This window comes from Zosterops lateralis (assembly GCF_965231275.1).
Source record: "Zosterops lateralis genome assembly, chromosome: 4".
NCBI lineage: Eukaryota > Metazoa > Chordata > Aves > Passeriformes > Zosteropidae > Zosterops > Zosterops lateralis.
Genome location: NC_139765.1, coordinates 21,268,506 through 21,291,059, shown reverse-complemented (window position 1 = coordinate 21,291,059; position 22,554 = coordinate 21,268,506). Strand labels below are relative to the sequence as shown.

The window sequence follows — 22,554 nt, the reverse complement described above, 5'->3', positions numbered from 1 at the left end:
AGTGTTTGCAGTCTGATAAATATGCATTGGCAGCACTGCACAGAGGGAGACATGTAGAATGAATGCTCAGTCCTACTCTGCAACTTTCCTGCTTTCCTTTCTTGCACATCCAGTTCCCAATTATGACAGATTTTATAAAGCTATTGCAGGGCTAAAAAAATTATCTCTGAGTTTAATACCAATCTCAAATAACTGTATGCTAAGAGCAGCCTAACTTTATTTTTTCCAAATCAAAAGACTAAACACTAGAAGTTAATTATATTGGTTCAAATAGGCAGAATGAAGTGCAAATACACGTTTGGTAACAGTGATTATAGTGCTAAAAAGCACCTGCATTTGTTTTTCAAAATCTAAGCAGTTTCCTATGGCCAATAATATTCCTTGAATATTTTGCCACTATTGGTCCAAATTACATTGGTGATTTTCAATGTTTTACTCCATTTCTGAAAATTGTAAACCTTAGAGTGCTACAGGAACAGCCCACAAATTACAGTTTCATATTGAAAAGATATTTTCTCTCTCTGTTCAGTTAAGTCTTAACTTGAGTAAGAGCTAAAATGGTTTTTAATGTGTTCTTATCTTTTCTGAAGACATGCTTAACACTATGTTTCATTTGGAAACAAAGGAAAAACGAAACATACATAATTATAGCCTGTTTCTGGCAATTAGGTCAGCCTGATAATCTATAAAAAATTAACTTCTCTTTTGTGCCATCAAGTACTGGGCTGGTTTTTTGTGCCATTTTTCCCCCCCCACTATGTCAGTCCCTCTTCTTCACAGGGGTCATTGCATTTCTTTCTTCAGCTGTACTCTCCATCTATGCTACAGCAATAGTGACATAGGAATGTGGGGGCTTTGTGAGGAATGTAAACAAAACCAGACAACCAGACAAATGCTTTTTAATAGGAAGTTGCCTCTTCGCTTTTAAAAGGCTGCTTGTAACCTGAAAGCTAAGCGTATGTCTGAGCATTTTTAAGAACAGGATATTAAACTGTGTTACAGAATGCTGTATGAATAATGAGCTTTTTTTTGTTTTGTTATTTTTTCTTAGAAGAAGTAGAATAAGGCAAACCAAATGAAAATCTGAATTAAATTAAAAGGGTGACATGTAATTTCAAAGTAAGAGTCACAAGTCAACACTGGTGGTAATTAAAGCTTATATAATCTAATGGCTATATTCCATTGAGACCACTTTGCCCTAATGGAGTTAATTTGAGAATTCAAAACCTCTGTCAGCATTTCTAACTTTTTTACTGTGTCAGTCTATTTTGTGGGCGGTTGTCCTGGCAAAAAACATAAAGCATGACATGGTTTCGCTGATCCATATAAATACATCAATAATACACACTTCTTTTTGTTTCTTCTAGCTGTCCTAACAATAGAGGCATAATGGAGAAAGCAATGTTTAAAAAAAACCTGCCCATGAAATCTCATAGTACTTCCCAAAGAAATTCTGTAAGTTAATAGAAAACAAGAAGATGCATGAGCGATGCAGCAAGTGTATTTAGAATCTCTCCAATAGTTTGGGGAGTATTTTCATCAATACTGGGTGTAAAGTGGTATAAAAAATCTTGAAGATTTTCACAATAAATTTTTTTACATATGAGAGAGGGATTGTCATATGGGCATTAGGAGAAAAAGTTTCCCAAACTGCTTTTTATAATTACTGTTTGAAGTTCTTGTAACCATTTGTTACAGATATAAAAGGTACTACCTTGTTGTGCTTCCCTTAATAAAGTATAGGTTTTGGAAATAAACCCCCTGGACTACTGACCTTTTTTATAATCTCAGAAAATAAAATTCCTCTGTTGCAGAGAGAGAACTGTGTAACCAAGCAGCCAAGGAGCTGCCTTTTGAATTACTGACAACTGAGCTATGGAATAGTGCAGAAGGGAAGAGTGAGTCTTGGTTCACTACTCCCTTTTTCAGTTCTAGATTTCTGTATTTAACTCTGTGGCAGTGGCTATTTGAAAAGAAAGGGCCACAAATGCTTGAGCAAGCAGATCATAAATCTGATGAAGAATAAGAAGTTTTGAAATGCAAGAATAAGACATCATGATAAGAAAAATGTAGCTGAATGGGTACCTTGGAATGGACTTCTAAATTCATAGCCTGACTTTTAAATAATTTGTTTCATTTTACTAACTTTATAGGACCTCAGTAATTTTGAAAATGAGGGCATTCATTCAAACTCCTATATTTAGGTCTAAGAGCCTATATTTAAGCATACATGCTTAAAAATCTTGGCTAGAATCTCTGTTTGTTCACTTTTGAGGAAAGCAAATTAGGAAAATAAATGTGTATGCTCTTTACGTGTGGTTTACTTTGTCAGATAGTGTTCTGATCTTAAGATAAGTGGAAATAAGTTAATTTATGAAGAATTGCAGTTTTCTGAATAGAGTACTTAGAACTTAAGTTTCCACTTGATGGGAAATAACCATATTTTGGAACTACATTTTACCACATTAAGACATTATTGCATCAGCATTTTCCATGTAGCAGAAACTGTGAAAAGTTGTAGTTGGTAGAAATCCAAATGTTCAAAATCATTGACATAAATAAGATTAAGTATTTCTGGACCTTGTGAGAAATACTATGGCTGTTTCAATATTTCCTTCTGCAGTAAGGAATCTGGAAGACTTGGGGCTCAGGGTTCTGAAACTTGGGATACTAGAAACATTTATTCCCAAACAGATTAATTTGCAGGAATACTGGGGATTTTCCAAAACGTGTAAGTTTTCTGGGAGATGTTTATCACAGTTGCCATATATTGGCCCATGCTATTCTCTGTAGTTGCATTACACTGTCCCTATAGTGATTTCTATCAGTACAAGATACAACCAGCCTTTCTGTGTGTTTTTTTTAGTTCTCTTGATATGCCCAGTGGAAAATGAGCAAAATGTCCAAGTTTAATGAAATTTAACTTTCAGTGTAATCCTTTACAATATCATGATTGTCATCCCTAATTCTTAGAGCCAGTGATTCAATCATGTTGTCAGATAATCATGGCATCCCTTTCATATATCTCTTGAGAAAGATTTCTCATCTTGCAGAATCTCTTCTGTATCTTTTATAAGGAATGTTGGTTGATCTTCAAGCTTCTCAACTTGTTTCTTAAACACTTTGAAGCAGTCCATAACTTTTAGGCTTTGCATATTGCAGTCAGCAGAAGAGGTGAAAGATGTCATCTGTGTGTATGCTAGTACTGTTACCTTCAGAAGGTCTTCCAGCTTTGAGGCTATGCACTGTTGGCTGCCAGCACTGTGCTAAACCTCACAATTCACAGAACTGAAATCTCGTCTGGAGTAAAATTTTCTGTGGCTGATGTACATTTAGTTGTAAATGTCATCAGGCCACTATACTGTTTTAGGGATATATTTTTGTAAGTGATAATATGCTTTGCCTCTGACACACACTTTCCTTCCAGCAGAATCTTTACCATGAGGCTAACAACTTGAAAGAGATTTCTGTGTGGGAGTACAGTTATCCTTTTTTCTTTCTCCCAGTAGGAGATGAACTAAAGTAAATGTCACCCACTTGTTCCCATTTAAGTTTCATACGCTCTGGGTCATTCAGGTAAGTATAAACTGCTACTGAACATCTGAGTGTCTTTGTGTCAGATTTTTTCTTTTCAGTAGCATGTTTCATCTTGAAATATTTTATATCAATTCCACCTAACTAAATGATCATTTGAAAGAAGATGGAGCTTTCTTATTTTTAAACTAATTTTTTACTCTTCTTATTCTACTTTAGAATATAAGATAAATAGCCCCAGAATAAAAATAAAATAAAATTTAAAAAAAAAAAAAAAAAAAAAAAAAAAAGGGGGTAAGGAAATTACTGAAGTACAACAGCTGGGAAATAATCTTACCAGAATCCAGACTCAGGCCCTGCTTAGCAGAGGGACCTATGTGGGATATGTATGTTGATATTGAACATCTGTTTGTCTTGAGATACTGCTTTGCCTGTACCAAAAGCCACTGGTGTTGTACTTTGTTTCTCTTGGCCTTGTCTCTACTAATGAGATGTAGTTGCTGATCACTGGTATTTCCTGATTTTTTCTTGGCAAGATGCCTGGTTACTGTGGAATCTGCATGAGCCAGGGTGTCCTCTTCTACTTTCCTGATGGGCTGGTGAAGCAGATATAATTGCTGTGATCCCTTTAGCTTGGTAATGGGACACTCAGCTGCTGGCAGCTTATGCGTGTACATCTCCCCTCCTCCCTGCAGGGCAAGCTGGAGATGGAAAGACCTTTGTCCTTTGAAAAGCCTGTTGTGGCTTAGTGTTTTGGATATTGTTTAGGGCAGATCACCTGTGGGTTTATTCTGCCATCATGATTATCTCATATATAAGGCTTCTACCCAGCCCTTTTTTGCTTTTCCTGTAAGCACATAATGTGATCCACAGTGTCCTTGAAGCCAGTGCAGCAGCTTCACTGGCAGCCCTGGTTGCTCAGTTGGATCTTAGGTGCAGTATTTTTGACACTGCAAAATCCAGTCAAACATTGCTTCTCACAATAATCTCCTCTTTCTGCTGAGAAGTCTGTTAAAATACTATGAACTGTTATGATATGTATTTTTACATTTTCCTGAGTACTTTGTTCAGTGGGAAGCAGCATTACTCATTAAAGCTAGAAGAGAAACATTAAAGAGTAAGTCACACATTTTTCATTAATCTAGAAAATGGAGAAGAAAATAGCTTTCTTTTTTTGGGCTAAGCCCAAAAATGTAATGGAAGTATATTGGCCTGAACTAACATAGATTTCCTCACTTCTCATTCTCATTCTGAAGAATGTAGTAGCGTCACTCATCTTCCACTTTCATCAACATCTGAAACTAAATACTTCTCTTGTTAGATGAAAAACACCAATTAACAAGTACACTTATTTAGCTTTACAAATTCCATAGAAATGAGAATTCACTATTCCACTATAGTGATCAAAGAAAGGTTGATCCCATGCTAAAGTCTAAATAAATCATTTGTCTTCTTAGTGGTTTTTTTCAAAGTCTGTCCTTTTCTGCTGACAGGGAAAGTTGCTAAGCTAGGGGTAAACATGGAGGACTACAGTTTGTGACTAACTTCAACTGGTAGGTTTCCTACCTCAGAAGATTTTCTTATTGTCTCCCAGAAAGAGATGGATGTTGAGGAAATTAAACAAGATATTTATGATGTCTAAGTTTTTGGTATAGAAAAATCCATACACTTTTTCAGAATTTGCCACCGTTGCTGATACTGGCTTCACCCATCGTGTTTTGAAGCTTTTCAGTTAGCCCAAGTCCTGTAACTACAGAGGTGAACCCAGATCTGGTGTTTTGAAGTAAAATGTTTCCTTTCTTTCTACCTTTCTTTAATGATTCCTCCGCTTAGTAAAAAGGATGTGGTGAGTTTTGCAATCTCCATTCCATTCATTATGCCAATGAATAGCTAGAAGGCACTCCCCTGAAACATATAATTTTGGGTTCCTATGGGAACTGTTGATTCCTCAAGTTTGCTTTGTAGAAAAGTTCTAAGTAAACTCAAGGGTTCCAGAATTTCATCTCATTCAAATTGTTACTTTTTAACCTTCCTTGCACCCTTATTTCTCCACAGATACTGTTCTTACCACAAAGATAAATTACCAGGTTCACCTAGAAACTGAAACAATCACTACCAGAGCTCAAGTCCCCAAAGGGATATTAACTTGGTCTTATTTTAAGGAGCTGGTACAAGGGACAAGACTCTTAGCTGTTACGAATCATCACATTCTGCTGAAGTCAGAGGATCTGTATGTTCATATCCACCCAGAAACTGATTGAGTATTTTATTGCAGTCACATGTATTCAAATTGTGTCTCAGCACTTTGGCTACAGAGCAGGATGCCACCAGACATGCTGCACACTCAAAACTCAACATCCTAGACACATTAGATAAAGCTTTGTAAATTCTGATATTGTCCTTTAAGAACAGGAATTAGAAACCTTTGAACTAACACGTTTCTCTCCCTTCTCATATCAGGCGAAACCCACTCCACTTTCACCTCATCGCAGATGCAATTGCCAAACAGATCCTGGCAACTCTGTTCCAGACATGGATGGTCCCTGCTGTGCGTATAGACTTCTATGATGCAGATGAGCTCAAGGTAAAGACAGATAGATGCAGGTGTCAGTCATATACTTCTGATTTGATGTCATCCCTTTGTTCCTCATCTCCCTTGACTGGTGAATTGCAGGGGAATTCTGCTGCCTAAAAATATTCTCCCTGATGACAACTAATTCTGACATGATTGTAACCCCAATTACACTTAACAAGAAGATGCTAAATGGCTAAAATCAGTGCAGTTGCTCTGGAATGAGAGCAGCTAATTAAATATTTTGTTTAGCAGCTTAGAAGTTTACCTGCTAGCAATAGGATTCTGGCTGTCCATCTGATCACATTATGGTTTTCCAAGAATACTTCTTCCTAGTAGCAATTATGGAATCTTAAGTATCTTGCTCAATAAGTCCAAGTCTGTTACTGGAAACACTCAACTGCCCTGCATTCCTCAAGCACAGGTGTGTGAAAACCCTAAGTACACACACTTTGATGAGGTAGCATTAGTACAATGGCTACCTTTTTAATCTGGATGCCCTTCCAAAAGGAATGAATATGAAAAGAGTTCAGTCAATGGGGGGAAAAATTGCTTACTCAAAGTTATTATCCTTTCATAGTTGAAAAATTTGTCAGAACATGAAGGCACTGCATTGATTTTGAGCTGTATGTCCTTTACCTGTGGAGGTAGAATGAAGTATTCAGATTTTAGCATTTGAAGTTGGTGGCAGTAATTTGTATGACTTACCAGACTGTTCCAAACAGCGCCCTGAAACAAGGAAAAAACCAAAATTTAGCAAATTGGTGTACTTTTTAAGGGGGAAATTGAAAGCACACCACGTTGTGAAATATTGAATTCAGAAACCTTTAGAGTGAGATGGAAAAGAGAAAAAAGCAATTCTTGAGAAAAATATTTGTTTCTGGTTTTATTTTTCATTGGTTCTTCTACATGAAGCCATAAGCTGATAATAACCTAATTAGCCAGAGATCTTCCTTCTGTTCTTTATAGCTTCATAGCAAGGAGGAGGTTTGTTCTTATAAATCTTGTACATGTCTATGTTACATGTGCTTTTCTGCAAATTGTAGGGGTTTTAATTAGCCTCTCATCTGGGTAAGGCAGACCTCTCAATGTTTTCCTTCTGGTCATTTGAGTATGGTTCAATCTAGTTAATCTAGTTATCTAAATAATAACCAAGAGAGCTTACTTCAGTGATCCCTAAATTTCTGATTTATAGGCAAAACACTGAGCAGATATGAGGCTACAGAGCAAAATTGTTTTGTCCCTCCCTCTTCACTCAGCCTTAATTTTTTATATGACTGGTGACCTAAATCAAGAGTAGACTATCTTGCATGTAACCCATAGGCTTTTAGGTTGAGGACCACGTTCTAGCTGGATGCAGGTATTGATGCATAAATAGGTCTTTCCAGGTTTACCCCTCTTGTTCAGAGCTCATCATTCTCTATACCAAGCAATTTCCCTGATATCAGTTGCCAAAAAAACCACAGTATATTATAGTGAGCATAGGAGAATGTGACAGACAGTGCCAAAGGAGAGAAGAGTTATAAATATAAACAGTTTTAAAAAGCCAGGAATGAAGCTGGTTCATATCCAGATCATTCTGCAGGTTTTAGCAAAGATGACAGAGGAGCTGTTTACAGACAGCTGTAGGAGCTCATCTCATTTTTTTCTTATGTAGCCCCTAGAGAGAATTAAATAAGTGATTTGGGTTCACGTATTTCACCTGCACTCTTGGGAGCTATATTATGCTGCCTGGTGTTAAGAAAACATAGAGCTGATGCTGGATGTTTACTAGAAAGCCTGTCTTTCTCTGAAATGATCTATGGATTCACTGTTACAGTGTATGCTGTGTTTCAGTTTAAATGACCCTCTGCAGTTCTTTTTTAAACCTGTAATCAATACCAATTTCTGACTTTTAAAAGGGTTTAGACTGAGTAATATCATGAGAACTTTCCGCTTAGCTTTCACTGACCAATGTTCAGTTGTTTTGGAACACATTTAGCAGCTACAGAAAACATTTCATTTCATGTTTGGGTTTTTTTCATTGGATATGTATGAGCTTATAGCCTCCTTCTTCTAATGCAGCGGGAGCTAGCATGTTAATTAAGCCCTTAAGTCCTGGGAAAAGTCCTGCTTCTGCTTCTGTTCCTGCTCAAACAGTGGAAGGGAGCACATAATACTAGATCCTCCATAAATAGTATAGATGCTTTTTTGTTTTCAAGTAGCTATTTAGAATTCAGACAACACTTTCCAGTACTGTATTAATTTTTTAAAAGGCAGAATTTGGAGACTAAAATATTTGGTATTTGGCAATGTTTCTTAACATATCCTGCAGCTTTTAAAGTACATGCTGTTTAGCTTAGAGTTAGAGCAACCAGTGTCCTGAAGAAAGGCATAGAAATTTGGTCTTGGCTGTGGCTGTTGTTTTCTCACAGGTTTTAGAGGAAAACTGGACACTGGACAGCAAGAAAGGGAAGACAAGGTACCATGGGTTATATCAGAATTTCTAGGTCCAGCAAACCAACATATCTACTTTGCTGCTGTGAATTAAGCATGTCAGATGTTACGTTTAGATTTTAGAGAAGACTTATTTTTCCTTTTTCAGGATGATACAGCTGTTCCCATTCCTGTTGCACCACAAAGAGACTAGGTTCATTCTCTCCCTGGAAGCAAGTGCTGCCAAATTACCAGCAGCCTGCTTAGAAGAGGGATGGAGCACAGGAAAAAATGTCCAGGGGAAAGTGTATCTTTGCTTGGGGCACATGAGGGGATGGGACAGAAGAGGTGAAGACTTAACTGAGCAGTAATAACAGTATTTCCAGGAAAAGGGTCAGACACAGTCAAGATGGCAGCTTGCTGGATGTATTTCTTTACAGTTAGTTTGAAGATTTTGACAGACAGATCTACTAAGATTCTTGTAACCTTCCCCAGCATAAGTTGGCCTCTCCCCACTGCCTTGCCAATAACCTCAAGGGAGAGAGATGGGTGCTTAAAGGCTCTCCCTCAACTTACAAGCTGTTCAGATTGTGAACTCTCTCCCATTAACTAAACTTGCTATGTGCAGTTAGTAATCAGCAATAAGCATCCTTGAAGTGTGGGCTACTGATAATGATTCTTGCTCTACTCAGTATGGCCCACACATAACTCTTCCAAATTTATGTGGTGACATATGGCTGAGACTGCAAACTGGAAAGTTATTTGGCAGTACAAATTCACTTTATGTGATTGCTTTAGTTGTGTTAGTCAGCTTTGGTCCTAGGGCAGTAGATGTATCTATTACAGCAATGCATCCCACAAAATAACTGGAAACTGAAAATGGTCTTCTTTGAACATTAAATAAAAGAAAAAAAAAAACCCTGTGAAACATTAATCTATTACAGCAGCGATTTGCAAATATCAGGCTGCCTGGGTATTGTGGGTTTTTCAGTTCAGCCTTACATGAAGAAACTCCAGAAGAAACTATTGAAGGCATGCAACTTGGGCACTTGGCTTCTATGCTTCATTGTTAAACATGGAATCTCATGTCAGTTCACTCACAGGGAAATACAGGCATTAAATCCATTATGATCTGCACTGCCCCAGAGCAGAAGGAACAGCTGCTAAGGCAGTACTGTATATGATGGGTGGAATACAGATGAGGTGAGTTGATTTTCCCAGATGTTGCCTGACACACTGATGACAACATCAGGTGAACTGAAGAAGGCAGAATGCAGAATGAGCAGTTGCCTGCTCTGCTGTGAGTAAATGGTCCAGATACAGTCTCTTCATCACTGTTAGAGCAGAAAAGCTATCTCCTTTAAATAGTTTAGCTCACATGTGCTGCAAATCATTTATGAACTTGAAGGGATGGTGAATAGGTTTTTGTAGTAGATGAATATTTGATCTGAAAGGGAAATATGAAAAGATCCATTCTTTGCTATATAGATGGACAATATTCCAGCTTTTACTGCTCCCAGAAACAATGGACCACAAATCTGAGTACCAGTACTGCATTAGGTGATTTCCTATCAGAACTGTTGACGTCTGTCCATTCAGTCAAAATCAATGGTCTGATCCAGCACAACCAAACTCAGATAATGCATGGCATAAAGATCACCTATCTTTGGGCATTTACTTCAGTAAATTAGTTACTTCTTAGCCACTTTCATCTGAACTTTGAAGATAGTTCACTAGGTCAGATATTGGTATTAGAAGGGACCCACAAGGATCATTGAGTCCAGCTCTTAAGTGTAGGGTCCACAGACAGATTGAACCCATGACCTTGCTGTTATTAGCACCATGCTCTAGCCAACTGAGCTAATGGGCAAGGTCTATGAGATTTAAGCAGAGAAATAAATTTTAATTCTTTAATTATGGTTGTAATGTAGCTGGCTCTCAGGGCTGTGCCTGTGTGCACCCCCAGTGGACTTACATTCCCACAGTGGTCCAGGAACTTCCAGGCTTGTTGTCTGCACAGATGAGATAAAGGACTGTTTTGAGATGGCAGCCCAAGTTGAAACCAGGTGATTGATGGAACTGCTGGCACAAGAAGTATTTGACAGCTTGTTACAGGAGCGGTCCCAGCGGGAATTTCAGACAGTTCTTGAGACTTCCCAAGCAGACCCTGCTGTGCCTAGACCAATTTGTATGCTTAAGCATGTCGATTAACATCCTGGGCAAAGAATCTGGCTGTCCCAAATATTCACAGACACCTCCTGCTGCAAAGTTAATTAATTGTACAAGAGTAAGACAATCAATAGCAACAGTTCCTGCATGTGTAGAAATGATCATGTAGGACAGTCTTTTGTACATACTTCAGGTAGTTAGGAAATGTTTTGTACATAGATTAAGGTGATCTATAATAACACATTATACATATCTTGCAATGGTCAGGTAGGACAACCATGGGCCAGCTTGGTTACAAAAATTGTATAGAAACCTCTTCTAGGGAATCTCACCTAATCCAGCTAAGATGACCCTGTAAGAACCCTTGCTATGGAGACTCCCTTTACCATTTAGACAGCAAACGTCCTGTCTGGCACATTGTATTGTCCATGCAAAAATTATTTTAAGTCAAAATCTCAATGTTAGCTGTTTTAAAGTATGCTCAGTACGTGAGTCTCTTTGCAGCAAATTGCACCAAAAGCAACTCAAATGCCATGAAATCCTTGGATACCAGCAGAAGCTCTTCCACGGAATGACAGTAGTGGTAGGCTGTATGTATTGTAATATTGCCATGTACCAATTTTGTAACCATGATGAAAAAATACTTCTAACAGAATGGCAGCTACCACCTGCTGAGCATGGGAGAGAGGGATTCTGATTGGCAGGTGGGAAGATGTGAGAGTGTATTTGATGAACAGATTATTGGCTTGGTGTTCTGCACATCAATTTAAGAGTGTGACAATGATAGCAGTTGTTGCGGTGTGCATTTTGGGTTTTCTAAATTTCTGTATAATTTTTGTATCCCAGTTTCTGTAAGTGTTCATCCACCCCCACCCCGCTTTCCTTAATCACTGTCGTTAGCTAGATAATAGGCCTGGCTCCCCCTATTGTATCTCCTTAATAGCTGTGGCCCAGTCCATTCTATACCTGCTGTATCTTATCATGGACACTCTCTGGTGCTTGATAGCCCTGGCTGAGCCATGTGGTTTGGCCAAGGCTTCAGGTATCTCCATATCCCTTTTGCCCCTAAATGGCAATGTCAAACCCCCCTGTACCTAAGTCACTCCCCCTCATTTCCATCAGTAACGCCCCTGTTCATAAAAGCAAGTAAGAGCCAAAAAGATTCACTCACACTCACACACTCACGCTTTGACCACCTGGGCCTTCGCCCTGAATAAACACCTTCCTAAGTACCACCAAGTGTGAGCTGCTCCTTTCTTCCAAGCAAGGTCACATCTCTGTCTGAAATCTGGACCCAAAGGATTAACTTGTTTATATGGTATCTGAGGAGCAGAGCTAGCCAGAGAGACAAGCTCAGAAGGACCATAAGCAGTATTGATAAAACCTTGACTAATAAAATTGGTAAGCATTCTCCTGCCTTCCACCATCTTTCTAGTCCAGAAGTTCTACTGGATGTTGCAGCCAGCCATAACAACCTCACAGCAATAGTGACTGACCCCTGAACTATCATGGATTGTAAGGGTTTGGCTGTATTTGCATTGCACTGGATGCAGATTATATATTGTTAAAGGCAGTGTAGGGTTGTTTATCTGTTAAGTAGTTCACTGCGTGCCTCAAAGGCAAACACACAAAGTTTTAAAGCAGAAGTACACTGTTTTCATTTCTTTTCCACTTCATATGCAAGATCTAATTGCTATTAATGCAATACAGAGAAACACAGCATCTGTTTATGTTTACATTCATTTACGAAGCAGTAAGTATTCAGTTAAAGTGTTTCTATGGCACTGAGGTTTTGATCTAAAACTGTCACGTTATACGGGGCTTGCAATGCTCCTGCCTTTCACCAGCTTTTGTCTTTCTGTAAACTGGCCTACTACACATGTCAGTGTGATATAATTAGCCCTCCGCCGGCCTCCCAGGGGGCTCTGGCTGCTCAGTCTTTAGGAGGCTTTGGAGGGAAATATACCAGGAGCTAGACAGAAGATATCAGAAGAGGCTCTTTCCCAGGACCTTTGTCCCAGGCGTTTATTCTTCAAGACTTCCAGGGGGGAAAGAGAGAACAAGAAAAAGCAGAGGTTTATATAATTTTCTTCACAGGAAGGAATGGCTGGACCCCAGCCAATTAGGAAGAGAAAGGAAGGAAGGAAGGAAGGGTTAACTATATGGTTAGGAGGTTCCAGGGGTTCCAGGGTCTCGGGATTTATGGTTTTCTCTGCCCAAGATTCCAGGGCTGGTGGTTTGAGTTGGTTCAAGGGAGTGTTTTTCCCTCTCCAACCTCTGAAGGATTTGAGTCTGAGTCTGGGCTCGGCACGAGAATGATGTGGAATCTCAAGGTCTTGGTTTTCTTGGTTTCTCGCATTGTTTATTAATTTCTTATCTTACAATTCTCTGTGTCTGGCCAAGATGTTCACAGCAGCTCGGACACGATGTGACTCCCCCCGTGATGGGAGGTCACTCTGCTTTTATACAGATAACTACGTGGCTGTTATTTACCATTTTGTGCCAATGTCTATCACCTATACATGAAGGGTCATTTCTACTTTGACCTAATCACTGAAACTACTTTGTGCCCACATCACTGCAGAAGATGGATGCCAAGGGAGAAGAAGAAGAACTCAGGGTTCCCTCCAAATTCCTCCATCTTGTCCCCTTGCATCTACATTCTAAAAATCCCAAAACTACAAAACTTTCTACCTGGTGATTAATTACACTGCTATCTGTTACACATTTATGACTTGCAATTCTTCTCTGCTTGGAAGTTTTTCGCATGGACCAAAATCAAAGACTGTGTCTTCCTGGGCTCTGTGCCAGGCAAACCCCCCTGCACAGACCCCAGACCCTCTTTCTCAGGTCCCAGGCCTCTCTACCAAGGTCCGTGACCATCCAAGGCACCCAGAGGGATGCCCTGGACTCCAACACTGGGGGGAAAAACTATTCCCCCGGAGAATTACAACATCAGTTAAATAATAGGCATAGACTGCTGTTTCTTCCTGCCCTTTCCCCTTCTCTTTATATTTTTTAAAATATAGAAATTCAAGATTTTGGAAAACTAAGACTATAATCAAAACATTTTACAGATTTTTATGACTTGTGTGACCTAGTTTTAGACTTGAATTTCTACTTTCAGTTGAGATTTTGTGTATTTGCTAATGGACATATTGAATATTACAGGCCTGAAGTCTCAGGTGATAAAATATGCTTGTGGCTGTGACACAGCACTACCATGCTAAGAACAGGGTCTTTTATCCATGGTTTTCAGTACAGATAACTGGAAATTAACGGACCTAGTTTAGTAAGCCAAGATACTTTCCTTCAGACTGTTTGGGAGGAAATTAGTATCCACCAAGAAACAGATGGCAATTCAAATTCCCCAGCACACTGGAACCTTTGTGAAGAGGTCAGAATCTATCCTTAGTAGCCTAAGCAGTACTTCCTCTGCCCTCCCAGTCCTTCTTCTTCTAAAAAAAAAAAAAAAAAAAAAAAAAGCGTCATGCAACATTAGAGACTGTTATTTAGATGTGTTTTCTGTTATTATTCAGACCTAGAATATGAAGAAAGTAATTTTACATAAAATCAGACTGGGTCTTATATTTCTACCTATTGTAAATAGATGGTCGGAAAGAAGTGCCATGGGAATCACTGAGGATAGTCAGAAATTAGTCATGATAATGGGACTTGTAGTGCCTTTTTGACTTAGCAGTTGTCATCTGTTTAGTGGCATGTAGCTTTCATGAGGAATGTCACTTCTGATTCTGTGGAGGGAGGCAAGATACTCAAGATACTGAACATGGAGTAGTTTCTGGCAGATTTTTATGTAGTTCCTCTTCAGATTTACAAATATAATCGGTTAAATTGAGTTTTAGAACTGTTAAAGTTTGGGATATTGAGATGAAGCCCAGTGTGATGCAAGAAGGTGCATTATTTCCTGGGCCTCTTTCAAGGGTCTCCTAGTCTGCCTTCTGTATTACACTGTGCAGTGCTTCTAGTACTATTCCAGAAGAAAGCCTCATGTGTGACTTTGTAAACCCCTTGTACTTTCCTAGTGTTGATGATGCTTTGAAAAAACATTGGAGTTCTTTGGTGGTTTTATAATTTAGTTCTAATTGCTGTGGGCCTCTGTAGCTCCATCTTTTTCTTGATTCTAGGGAAAAGCAGTACAGTTGTTCTCTTCTATGTCCACCAGGAAGACGAAGCAGCTGCTCTTTGTAACATATGTGGAGTGAGGACTAAAGAGCCAACTCTCTTCCACTTAACATTTGTATCATAGTAGCCGACTGACATTTCAGCAGCAAGAAATTTTGTTTTGCATTCAGCTTCTTAAACATTGCTCATTGCAGCAACATGTGCTGCACCTCTAGGGAAGGCAATTTTAGCAGAGAATGAGAAAAAGATGAATAACTGCACATGAGATTTTCCAAAAATTATTCAAAAAATTATTCAAAATTATTCCAAAACTATAGTTTGACAAAAATTTAAAAAGCGTGCCCTGGAAAAGCCTGAAAATGACACAATGTCTCTATCTAACTTCAGTAGCTCTCACTTGTTCCATGTATTCTCATTACAACTGCTGTCTCAGAATATTATCATCTGCCTATGAGAAATGAGAGCATTTTGCTGTCCTAATACTGGATTTACAGAAAATATTTGAATAGCTTGATCTGCATGAGGAGTATAGATTGTATATTCCCTGGACTTGCTGGGGGGAGTTAATGATCATCCTGTGCTCCATCACCATTTCTTTCTTTTACCTGCAGGTAAAAACCTAGGTAGGCATATAATGACTAGAGTTAGATGGTCTTAGATCTTAATGGCTTTTCATTTGCTCACATGAACACCTCCCTGTCAAAGGGCATTCGATTACTTACAGAAGATCAGCAGTGACTGCTCAAGGCATTCCTAGTCAGGATCAGTATTGATGTGAACATTTTATCAAAATGTTTAGTGAACTCTGCTTCTAGATTTATAAAGAACTGAATTATATGTATTTCCATCTCTGATCGATAAGCTGAAAAACATAGAGGCTGCAAGGACTCCAAGAACATTCTTAATTCACAGCCAGAGAGCAGAAATGGTTAGATTTCCTCATTTGTAAAGTATGTGGTCTTGGCTTATTTCTGAGAAACAACTGATATTCAGGGAATTGTTAGGCAGTAGATCAGATGTGAGCTACCTCCCATGGAGCAGTTCAGCAGGCACTCTAGGCACAAAATATTCTGAAGGACTTGGGCTTAAATAGTCATTCTTGTGGAGAAAAATTACGTTCACCTTGTCTGGGCACACCTTTTTGTGTGACATGTGTTTTCACAGCACTTAAAATGACAGTCGTGCTGTGTGCCTGGCACAGCACAAACTCATGCTGAAGTCACTCTTGTTATAGGTCTTCTGAAACCATCTCAGTCCAGGTAAGGGCGTCCAGGCTGCTTTTAGTCTCATTACTTGCTTTAAAGACGATGGGGGAGGGGGAGTGGATCTGTAATAACATTGTTAATGGAGTGCCATTGACATTACCTCTTTTTGAGTCAACCTAGTATGAGAACATCTGAACTTCTAAATTGAGAAATTTTGGTTCTGTTAGTGGAGTTATCACTTTCAGGTCAATCCACAGTCCTACAAGATTTCATTTTTTAAGATACATAGTAAGGTTATTAATGGGATCCCACTGATGGTAATTTGACTTGACTCATTTCTTGTAGTAGAGCTGCCTCTTTTCATATCAGATGATTTAGTCCTGTGGAAGTTTCATTCTTTGAGATTAAGTTGATGGTGTCTAGGTCTCACCCTTTCAGAAAAAAAGATGAAAACTAACTAGTATTTTGATCCCCTGGTAATTTTCCCATATACTCCTCCATTACTTCATATTCGACCCCTTTCACAGCTGAACGGATTCCACAGTTTTTAGCTGACACAGATGAAAGCCTATAAAATAGTTCCATCTGTATTGTTTTAATGAGACATTTGGGACCTGCGTTCACTTGTCGGATTGTAATTTTATCTGATGTTCTTTAGGGTGAAACTACAAGATAATATGGAATTAGGGTGCCACTGGTAGTCTTAGCCCTCAAACAGATGTTTCAAGAAGTTGTAAGAGTTACATGCCTGCTACATGGACACTTCATTTAAACCCTATTCATTTGCAAACTCACTGCTATCTGAAGTATTTGATGATATTTAATCAGAAGGAGGGCAATTAACTAAACTGATGTCATGAACTTCAATGTTTCTTGCTTTTGAAGGAGTCTTTTTCCCAATGTCTTTATTTTCTTCAGATTGTTTCTCTAATCAGTGCTGCATTGTTTGAGAGACATCGTAACTCTTTCTAATAACAAAGAAAAATAACTCTTTTTTGCCCCCTGTCATATTCACTGCTTCTTGCACTAAGCTGCTAGTTTTGCTTGTTCCTAATTGTACCTTTATCCTTTATTATTCTTTTTATTCTAGATGTATTCCTGGAGTATTTTATTCTCCAGGAGTTTTAGTATATTATAATACTTAGGACTGGAGAAAAGAACACTGCTTCATGTAATTTTTGTTCTCATGAAGCAATAATTGCAATATAAGAAATTCCACTCACCTGGCTACCAACTCTGCAGGGTGGAGAGGAGAATGATTTGTTTTCCTGCAAATTCTTTGCTTTTGGTGAAAGTAAGAGACGTAAGAGTTCTTGATGGGATATAGAATTTATTCCACTAGTTGGATGTGTGTTCCAACAACTAGTGGCCTTTTTTGGTGCAGCATTTTCAGCTGTTGAAGTTCTACTACTCTTACTCTTTAAGCAGAAACAGTAAAAGTTTAGGTCTGCAGAAAGTGATTTTACTGGTGAGATGCCCGATAGTAGGTAGAGATTTTCTTCTGAATAGAAGAATGGATCGTTTTTCTCATAGATATTTGCTATGTTTTGACTTTCTATTAGGATATCAGAGATCTGGTGGAAGCTGCATTCCCACATCCTTTCCACAAACCATCATGGGACATCAGGAAAGTTATTCATTGGGAGTAGTCGGTCACTGGAACAGGCTCCCCAGGGTCATGTCACACAGCTTTTGAACTCTGGTCATGACTCCAAGCCTGACCATGGACAAGCCTGTTAGTCATATGGTTTAGTTTTAGGTAGTCCTTTGAGGAGCATGGAGTTGCACTCAGTGATTCTTAAGGATCCCATCTAACTTGAAGTAGTCTATGATTCTATGATTCTTTATTTTACAACTCTGGCTGTCGAATACTGTTTTGTATGGATACAAAATGGATGGGGATCTTTAAGGCTTAAAAGGGTGGAAAGTAATTCCCTCAACATTCTTGGTGTTTGGCTGGGAATTTTTTGCACATGGTAACTAGTCTTTTAGACCAGAAATCTCTTACCAGGCATTATTTGTTTAGCAATAGTCACAGTCACTGTTCTGCAACCTGCTTTCATTATCCTTAAAAAAGGATTTTTCGATAGGGAAAGAATCCCAGTTCAGATAAATTTTTGTCACTGTGTTGCAGCTGTTGTCTATCCAACAAAACACTGTTTATGCAGGACATAATGTTGCTTTTTAATCTGGACAGTGTATCTTTATGACTCCTGTTTGTTATCCTGACATCATGCAAAGTACAGATTGTGTGCCTCTGGGCTTTGACCCCAAGAGCTGCATGGAAATGTGCAAGAATATGGAATGGCTGCAGCTAGTGTTTATGTACTTGCATAGTTACTAAAGTGAAAAAAGTGACAGTGATAATATTTTCATGGATTTGTATCCTCCCTGATGAATTAGCACAGAGAGCTTCATGATTGAGTTCACTTGCAATTAAAGCGGGTAATTGATCTTTCTTATCTCTCCATACAGATGAAGCAAGAAAGGCCATGAGTTTTCACCACTGGGCAAATTCTAGCCGGATCTACTTGTCAGTCAGCTTTTAGCAGAAAGCTCTGGCTTCTTGCCATTTTATCTGCTTCAGCTTGTTTGTCTTTTTTCACTCATTCACTGACAGGAAGAAAGGAAAAAAGGCTTTATCTTATCTTCTAGGGAAGATTTATACTTTTCCCTCTTCTGTAGAGGTGGGACTGGGAGGCTGGTGTTTGGCTGATTCCCACTGACCTCTCTCGGGGTGCCAGCTTTGTTTAGGTCCTCCACCCTTGATTCCTGCACTGAAAACAACTGGGGTTGTGACCAGAGACCTCAAAGGAATAAGAAACAACACTAATTGAGATTGGCCAGACTTTTCCATTCTGCAGTCTCATCTTGCACAAATGAAGAGAGGAAAACAAAGAGGTCATTCAGCATTTTGGAGATAGGAAGAAACTGTGGAGAAATTTAGAAAGTCTCAAATGAGAGTAAAGAAAAGGACTCAAAAGAAACTGACCATTTGAGTTTTATGGGGCTAAATAAGGTGGGAGAAAAACCAGTTAAATACCTAAGGGGAGTGAGATAGTCCTTAAAAATCCCAGTAGGTGCATTACGTTTTGATAATTTTCTTTCTTTTCTGAAGAAGCTGTAAGGCTGAATGTCTTGTTACCTAAATGGCAGAGACAAAAAAAAAAAAAAAAAAAAAAAAAAAAAAAAAAAAAAAAAAAAAAAAAAAATTAACCCCCTTCCCCCCCGCCGTCAGTTTTACTTTATGTCTGCAGTTGCATCCATATAAAGCATGGATAAGCTTTTGGCACCCTCAGTTAATTTTGTTGTTAAGGAAGTTGTTTTGAAGAAGCATCCTTAAATCAGGTTTTTCTCACTTGTCTGCCCTTTCTGTGCATGTGCATATTGGTGAAAGATTTGGCAAGAAAATAAAAAAAAAAAAAAAAGAAGAAGAAAAGTCCTCAACATCAGTCAGACTGTGTTATGGACTTTGCTACAGAGATAAGAATTAATTTGCAGTTATTTTCCTTTGCTGTATGCTGATGCTGATTTTGGAGGTTTTGTTTTTTCTGCCTTTTTAATATCTAATCTTCCTTTCCAGCTGTGGCTTGCTGCACAGTTTCTGCATTTGCTCTACATTATCTAGGACCCAGAGGTTCAAATAATCATCCATTTCTATCTCAACCTTTTGGCTCACTGTTATTTGTATCCAGACTTGTTGCAGGCATGTGTGGAAGATATCATCTGTTTGTTAAAGTGGAAGATGAGACAGAATCCTACTAAAGTCACCAGTGCTTCTGTGATGCAAGAACAGCCACAAAGGCCAGCAGAAATAGAAAAATTATTTTAGCAAACATGTATAAATTCCTTTCTCTTTACAGTTGTTTCTTAGAGCAAGTTATTATTTCTTAAAATACTCAGAAACCAGAAATTCTGAATCTAGAAAAGTTACCCAGCTTTGTGGGATTTTTGGTTTCCTTGGCAACCATTCATATAAATAGTAAGGACTTGTTATGGGGGTGGAATACCAGTACAATCAAAACCTGTGAATCAGCCAGGAAAAAAGTAAATTCAGTATGGAAGTTAGAAGTTATCCAGCAAACATTAATAGAAGAGTCTGGTTTTGTTTAAATAAGGCTCTTCTGTTAAGGTTTGCTGGATGCCTGACAAGGATGGAGCAAAGGCAGTGATTTTCTGAAGGTGAGATGCAAGGAGATTCCTTTTGGCATTCATTCTGAGAAAACTATTGCTGGTAGAAGCCAGGGATGCCGGTAAGAGAGGGTTGGACTGAGACAGATGTAGACACAACCAATATGGTTAATTCTATGAAGTCCCTTTATTACGTGCAGTGTAGCAACTTATATACTATTCTACATTGTTTATACATGTAACAACCTTTTCATTGGCACACAGCAGAGGAAGGAATGTAAACACACATTGTTTGGTTTACTCTTAAGGTGGCTAACACCTGCATACTAACAATTCTATTCAGTGACCTTCAACACCCTATTATCTTTCCCAAACACCTTAATACCTAATTCTAACTATGCCACAACTAACTGAGAAATTTTTGCTGTGTCATAGGCCTTGGGCCCCAGCTAGGCTTCAGCTAGGCCTCAACCAGGCCTCAGTTAGGGTAATTCAAGAAGGTCTAAATACACATCATGCCCTCCTTTCCTGAGGAAATCCGTAACAAGTGGTGACAGTAATCTTCCTCTCAGGATCTTTGATGACTTGGAATTTCTCAATCTAGATTGTTTTTTCTATTATTATGGTTATCTGTAGAAAAGGAATGTGCTAAAGACAGGCATGAATATTTACCCATATTTAAATGCTAACTTATGTGTTTCCTTCCATAGTGATTCAGTTAATCCAGTCTCTGCAACAAGGTCTGTGCTCTCCTGGAAGCAAGAGAGTGAGAAAGGGGATCAGTCACGTGTCCCTGCAAAGACCTTAGACATTGTGAGGTATAGTCAATGTAAAATGGGAAGGATTATCCTGGAACTAACCCTGAGCGGTGCTAGTGCTGCTGGAATTGTAACTCATTTACAATGAGTTACATTGTAATATGGGAAGAGGTATGCCATATATTCATAGCAGGATGAAATTCTACCTGTGGGAAAAACAGTGATGAGAAAAATCGTGCATCAAGAAAACTTCCTCTCCTGTGCCAGGCAATCAATACTGTTTGTTTACCCCCTTGTTTTATGCTTTATGTTGCAAATCACAAGATATGATCATCATGAAAGTGGTGGCAGTATTTTCCTTCAATTCAGAAGTGACGTGAAAGCCCCAGTTCTGTTAGCTTTGTCTTAAATGAAGGCCCCATATTTAAAAAACAGTATCTTGCTACTTGTAGTGTTTATAGTAGCAGCAAAGCACTAAGCAGATACTGAAAAAGCTGTGAAAACAAGTTGTCAGCTGCATCTAGAAAATTATTTATCCAATCTGAGGAAATAAAAATTTGTATTACCTGATTCACACATCAGAATTTCAGGGTAGTTTCCCATGCCTGGGACATTTGTAAGGGCTGCCTGAAGCCAACAACTACAGAAGATTTTGGCTCGTTTCCCTTCACAGACATACCTCCTGCTGGAAATTCTTTCACCATGTAGATTGCACTGGTTTTCAGATCAGTGGCAAATACAATTCAGCTACAGCTTGTGCAGATTTAAATCACTCTGTGTTTTTACTGTGGCCTGGAATTTTTGCTCTGTTTGCCTTCTTTTAAGACTTCGAAGTTCATCATCTGACTGATGCAGTTTTCAAGGAGGATGGTGCGTATGTTGAGTTGGTTAAGAGCAAGTAGATGCCGAATACTTCTGGATATCCATGTTTCCATTGAGTAATTTGTTACAAAACCTGATTCACATTCCTCTTTATTTTAATGTCTGTTCTAGATGCCAGCTATTTTTTATGGTAAAACCTGTCTTGAAGGCTCTGGAGAGGCAAAATATATAGAGTGCATTTTCTACTTCCCTCCACCTTTTCTGTTTTTTTAGTTCTTCTATTTGCTGCTGGCTGTTCCCTCAGAACAGGGAGTCTGCAGCCATTGAGTCTGGATGGTGATGGAATTGGGTTCTGTTTGATCCCATTTATGAGCCCACCTCTGAGGTGGGAGAGGAGGCATGCAAGTGGCACCTTGTGCCTCCAGGGCTGCTGATTCTCTGCCTGGTGCATCACTCCAGCCAGCCTGACCTACAGGCTCCTGCAAGGCACTCACCTTGGTGGTGCTTTTGTGGAGTCAGCTGAGAAGCAAGGGTTTGATTTGGACTGGGGAAGGGGATACTGTGTCATAGCTCTGGATTATTTTGATTGATTTTTTTTTTCCTCAAGCATACCTAGAAAATCCAGTGAATGTAGTGACAAAATCAATACAGTATTGAAGGGTGCATTTTTACCACGGTAAAGTCTTTAAGGACATGCTGCCAGGGAAAAGACTTTATCAGACAAAACTCCATCTTACCATGCTGAAAAAGGAGCACTTTTTGTAGCCCAGATGGTTCTATGGTGCTATATATTCTGTGGGACAGT

The 22,554-nt window shown here is 38.9% G+C and overlaps 1 protein-coding gene across 4 annotated transcripts in view; it reads left to right on the top strand.

The window, feature by feature from the left end:
- Nucleotides 1-22,554, top strand: part of LARGE1 (LARGE xylosyl- and glucuronyltransferase 1) — a 306,219-nt gene that overhangs the window by 149,650 nt on the left and 134,015 nt on the right. For all 4 annotated transcript variants that reach the window (XM_083859500.1, XM_083859501.1, XM_083859498.1 and 1 more), the window contains one exon: nt 5,995-6,118. In XM_083859500.1, coding sequence (XP_083715626.1) covers nt 5,995-6,118 — 124 coding nt within the window. The remainder of the gene's footprint in view (nt 1-5,994; nt 6,119-22,554) is intronic.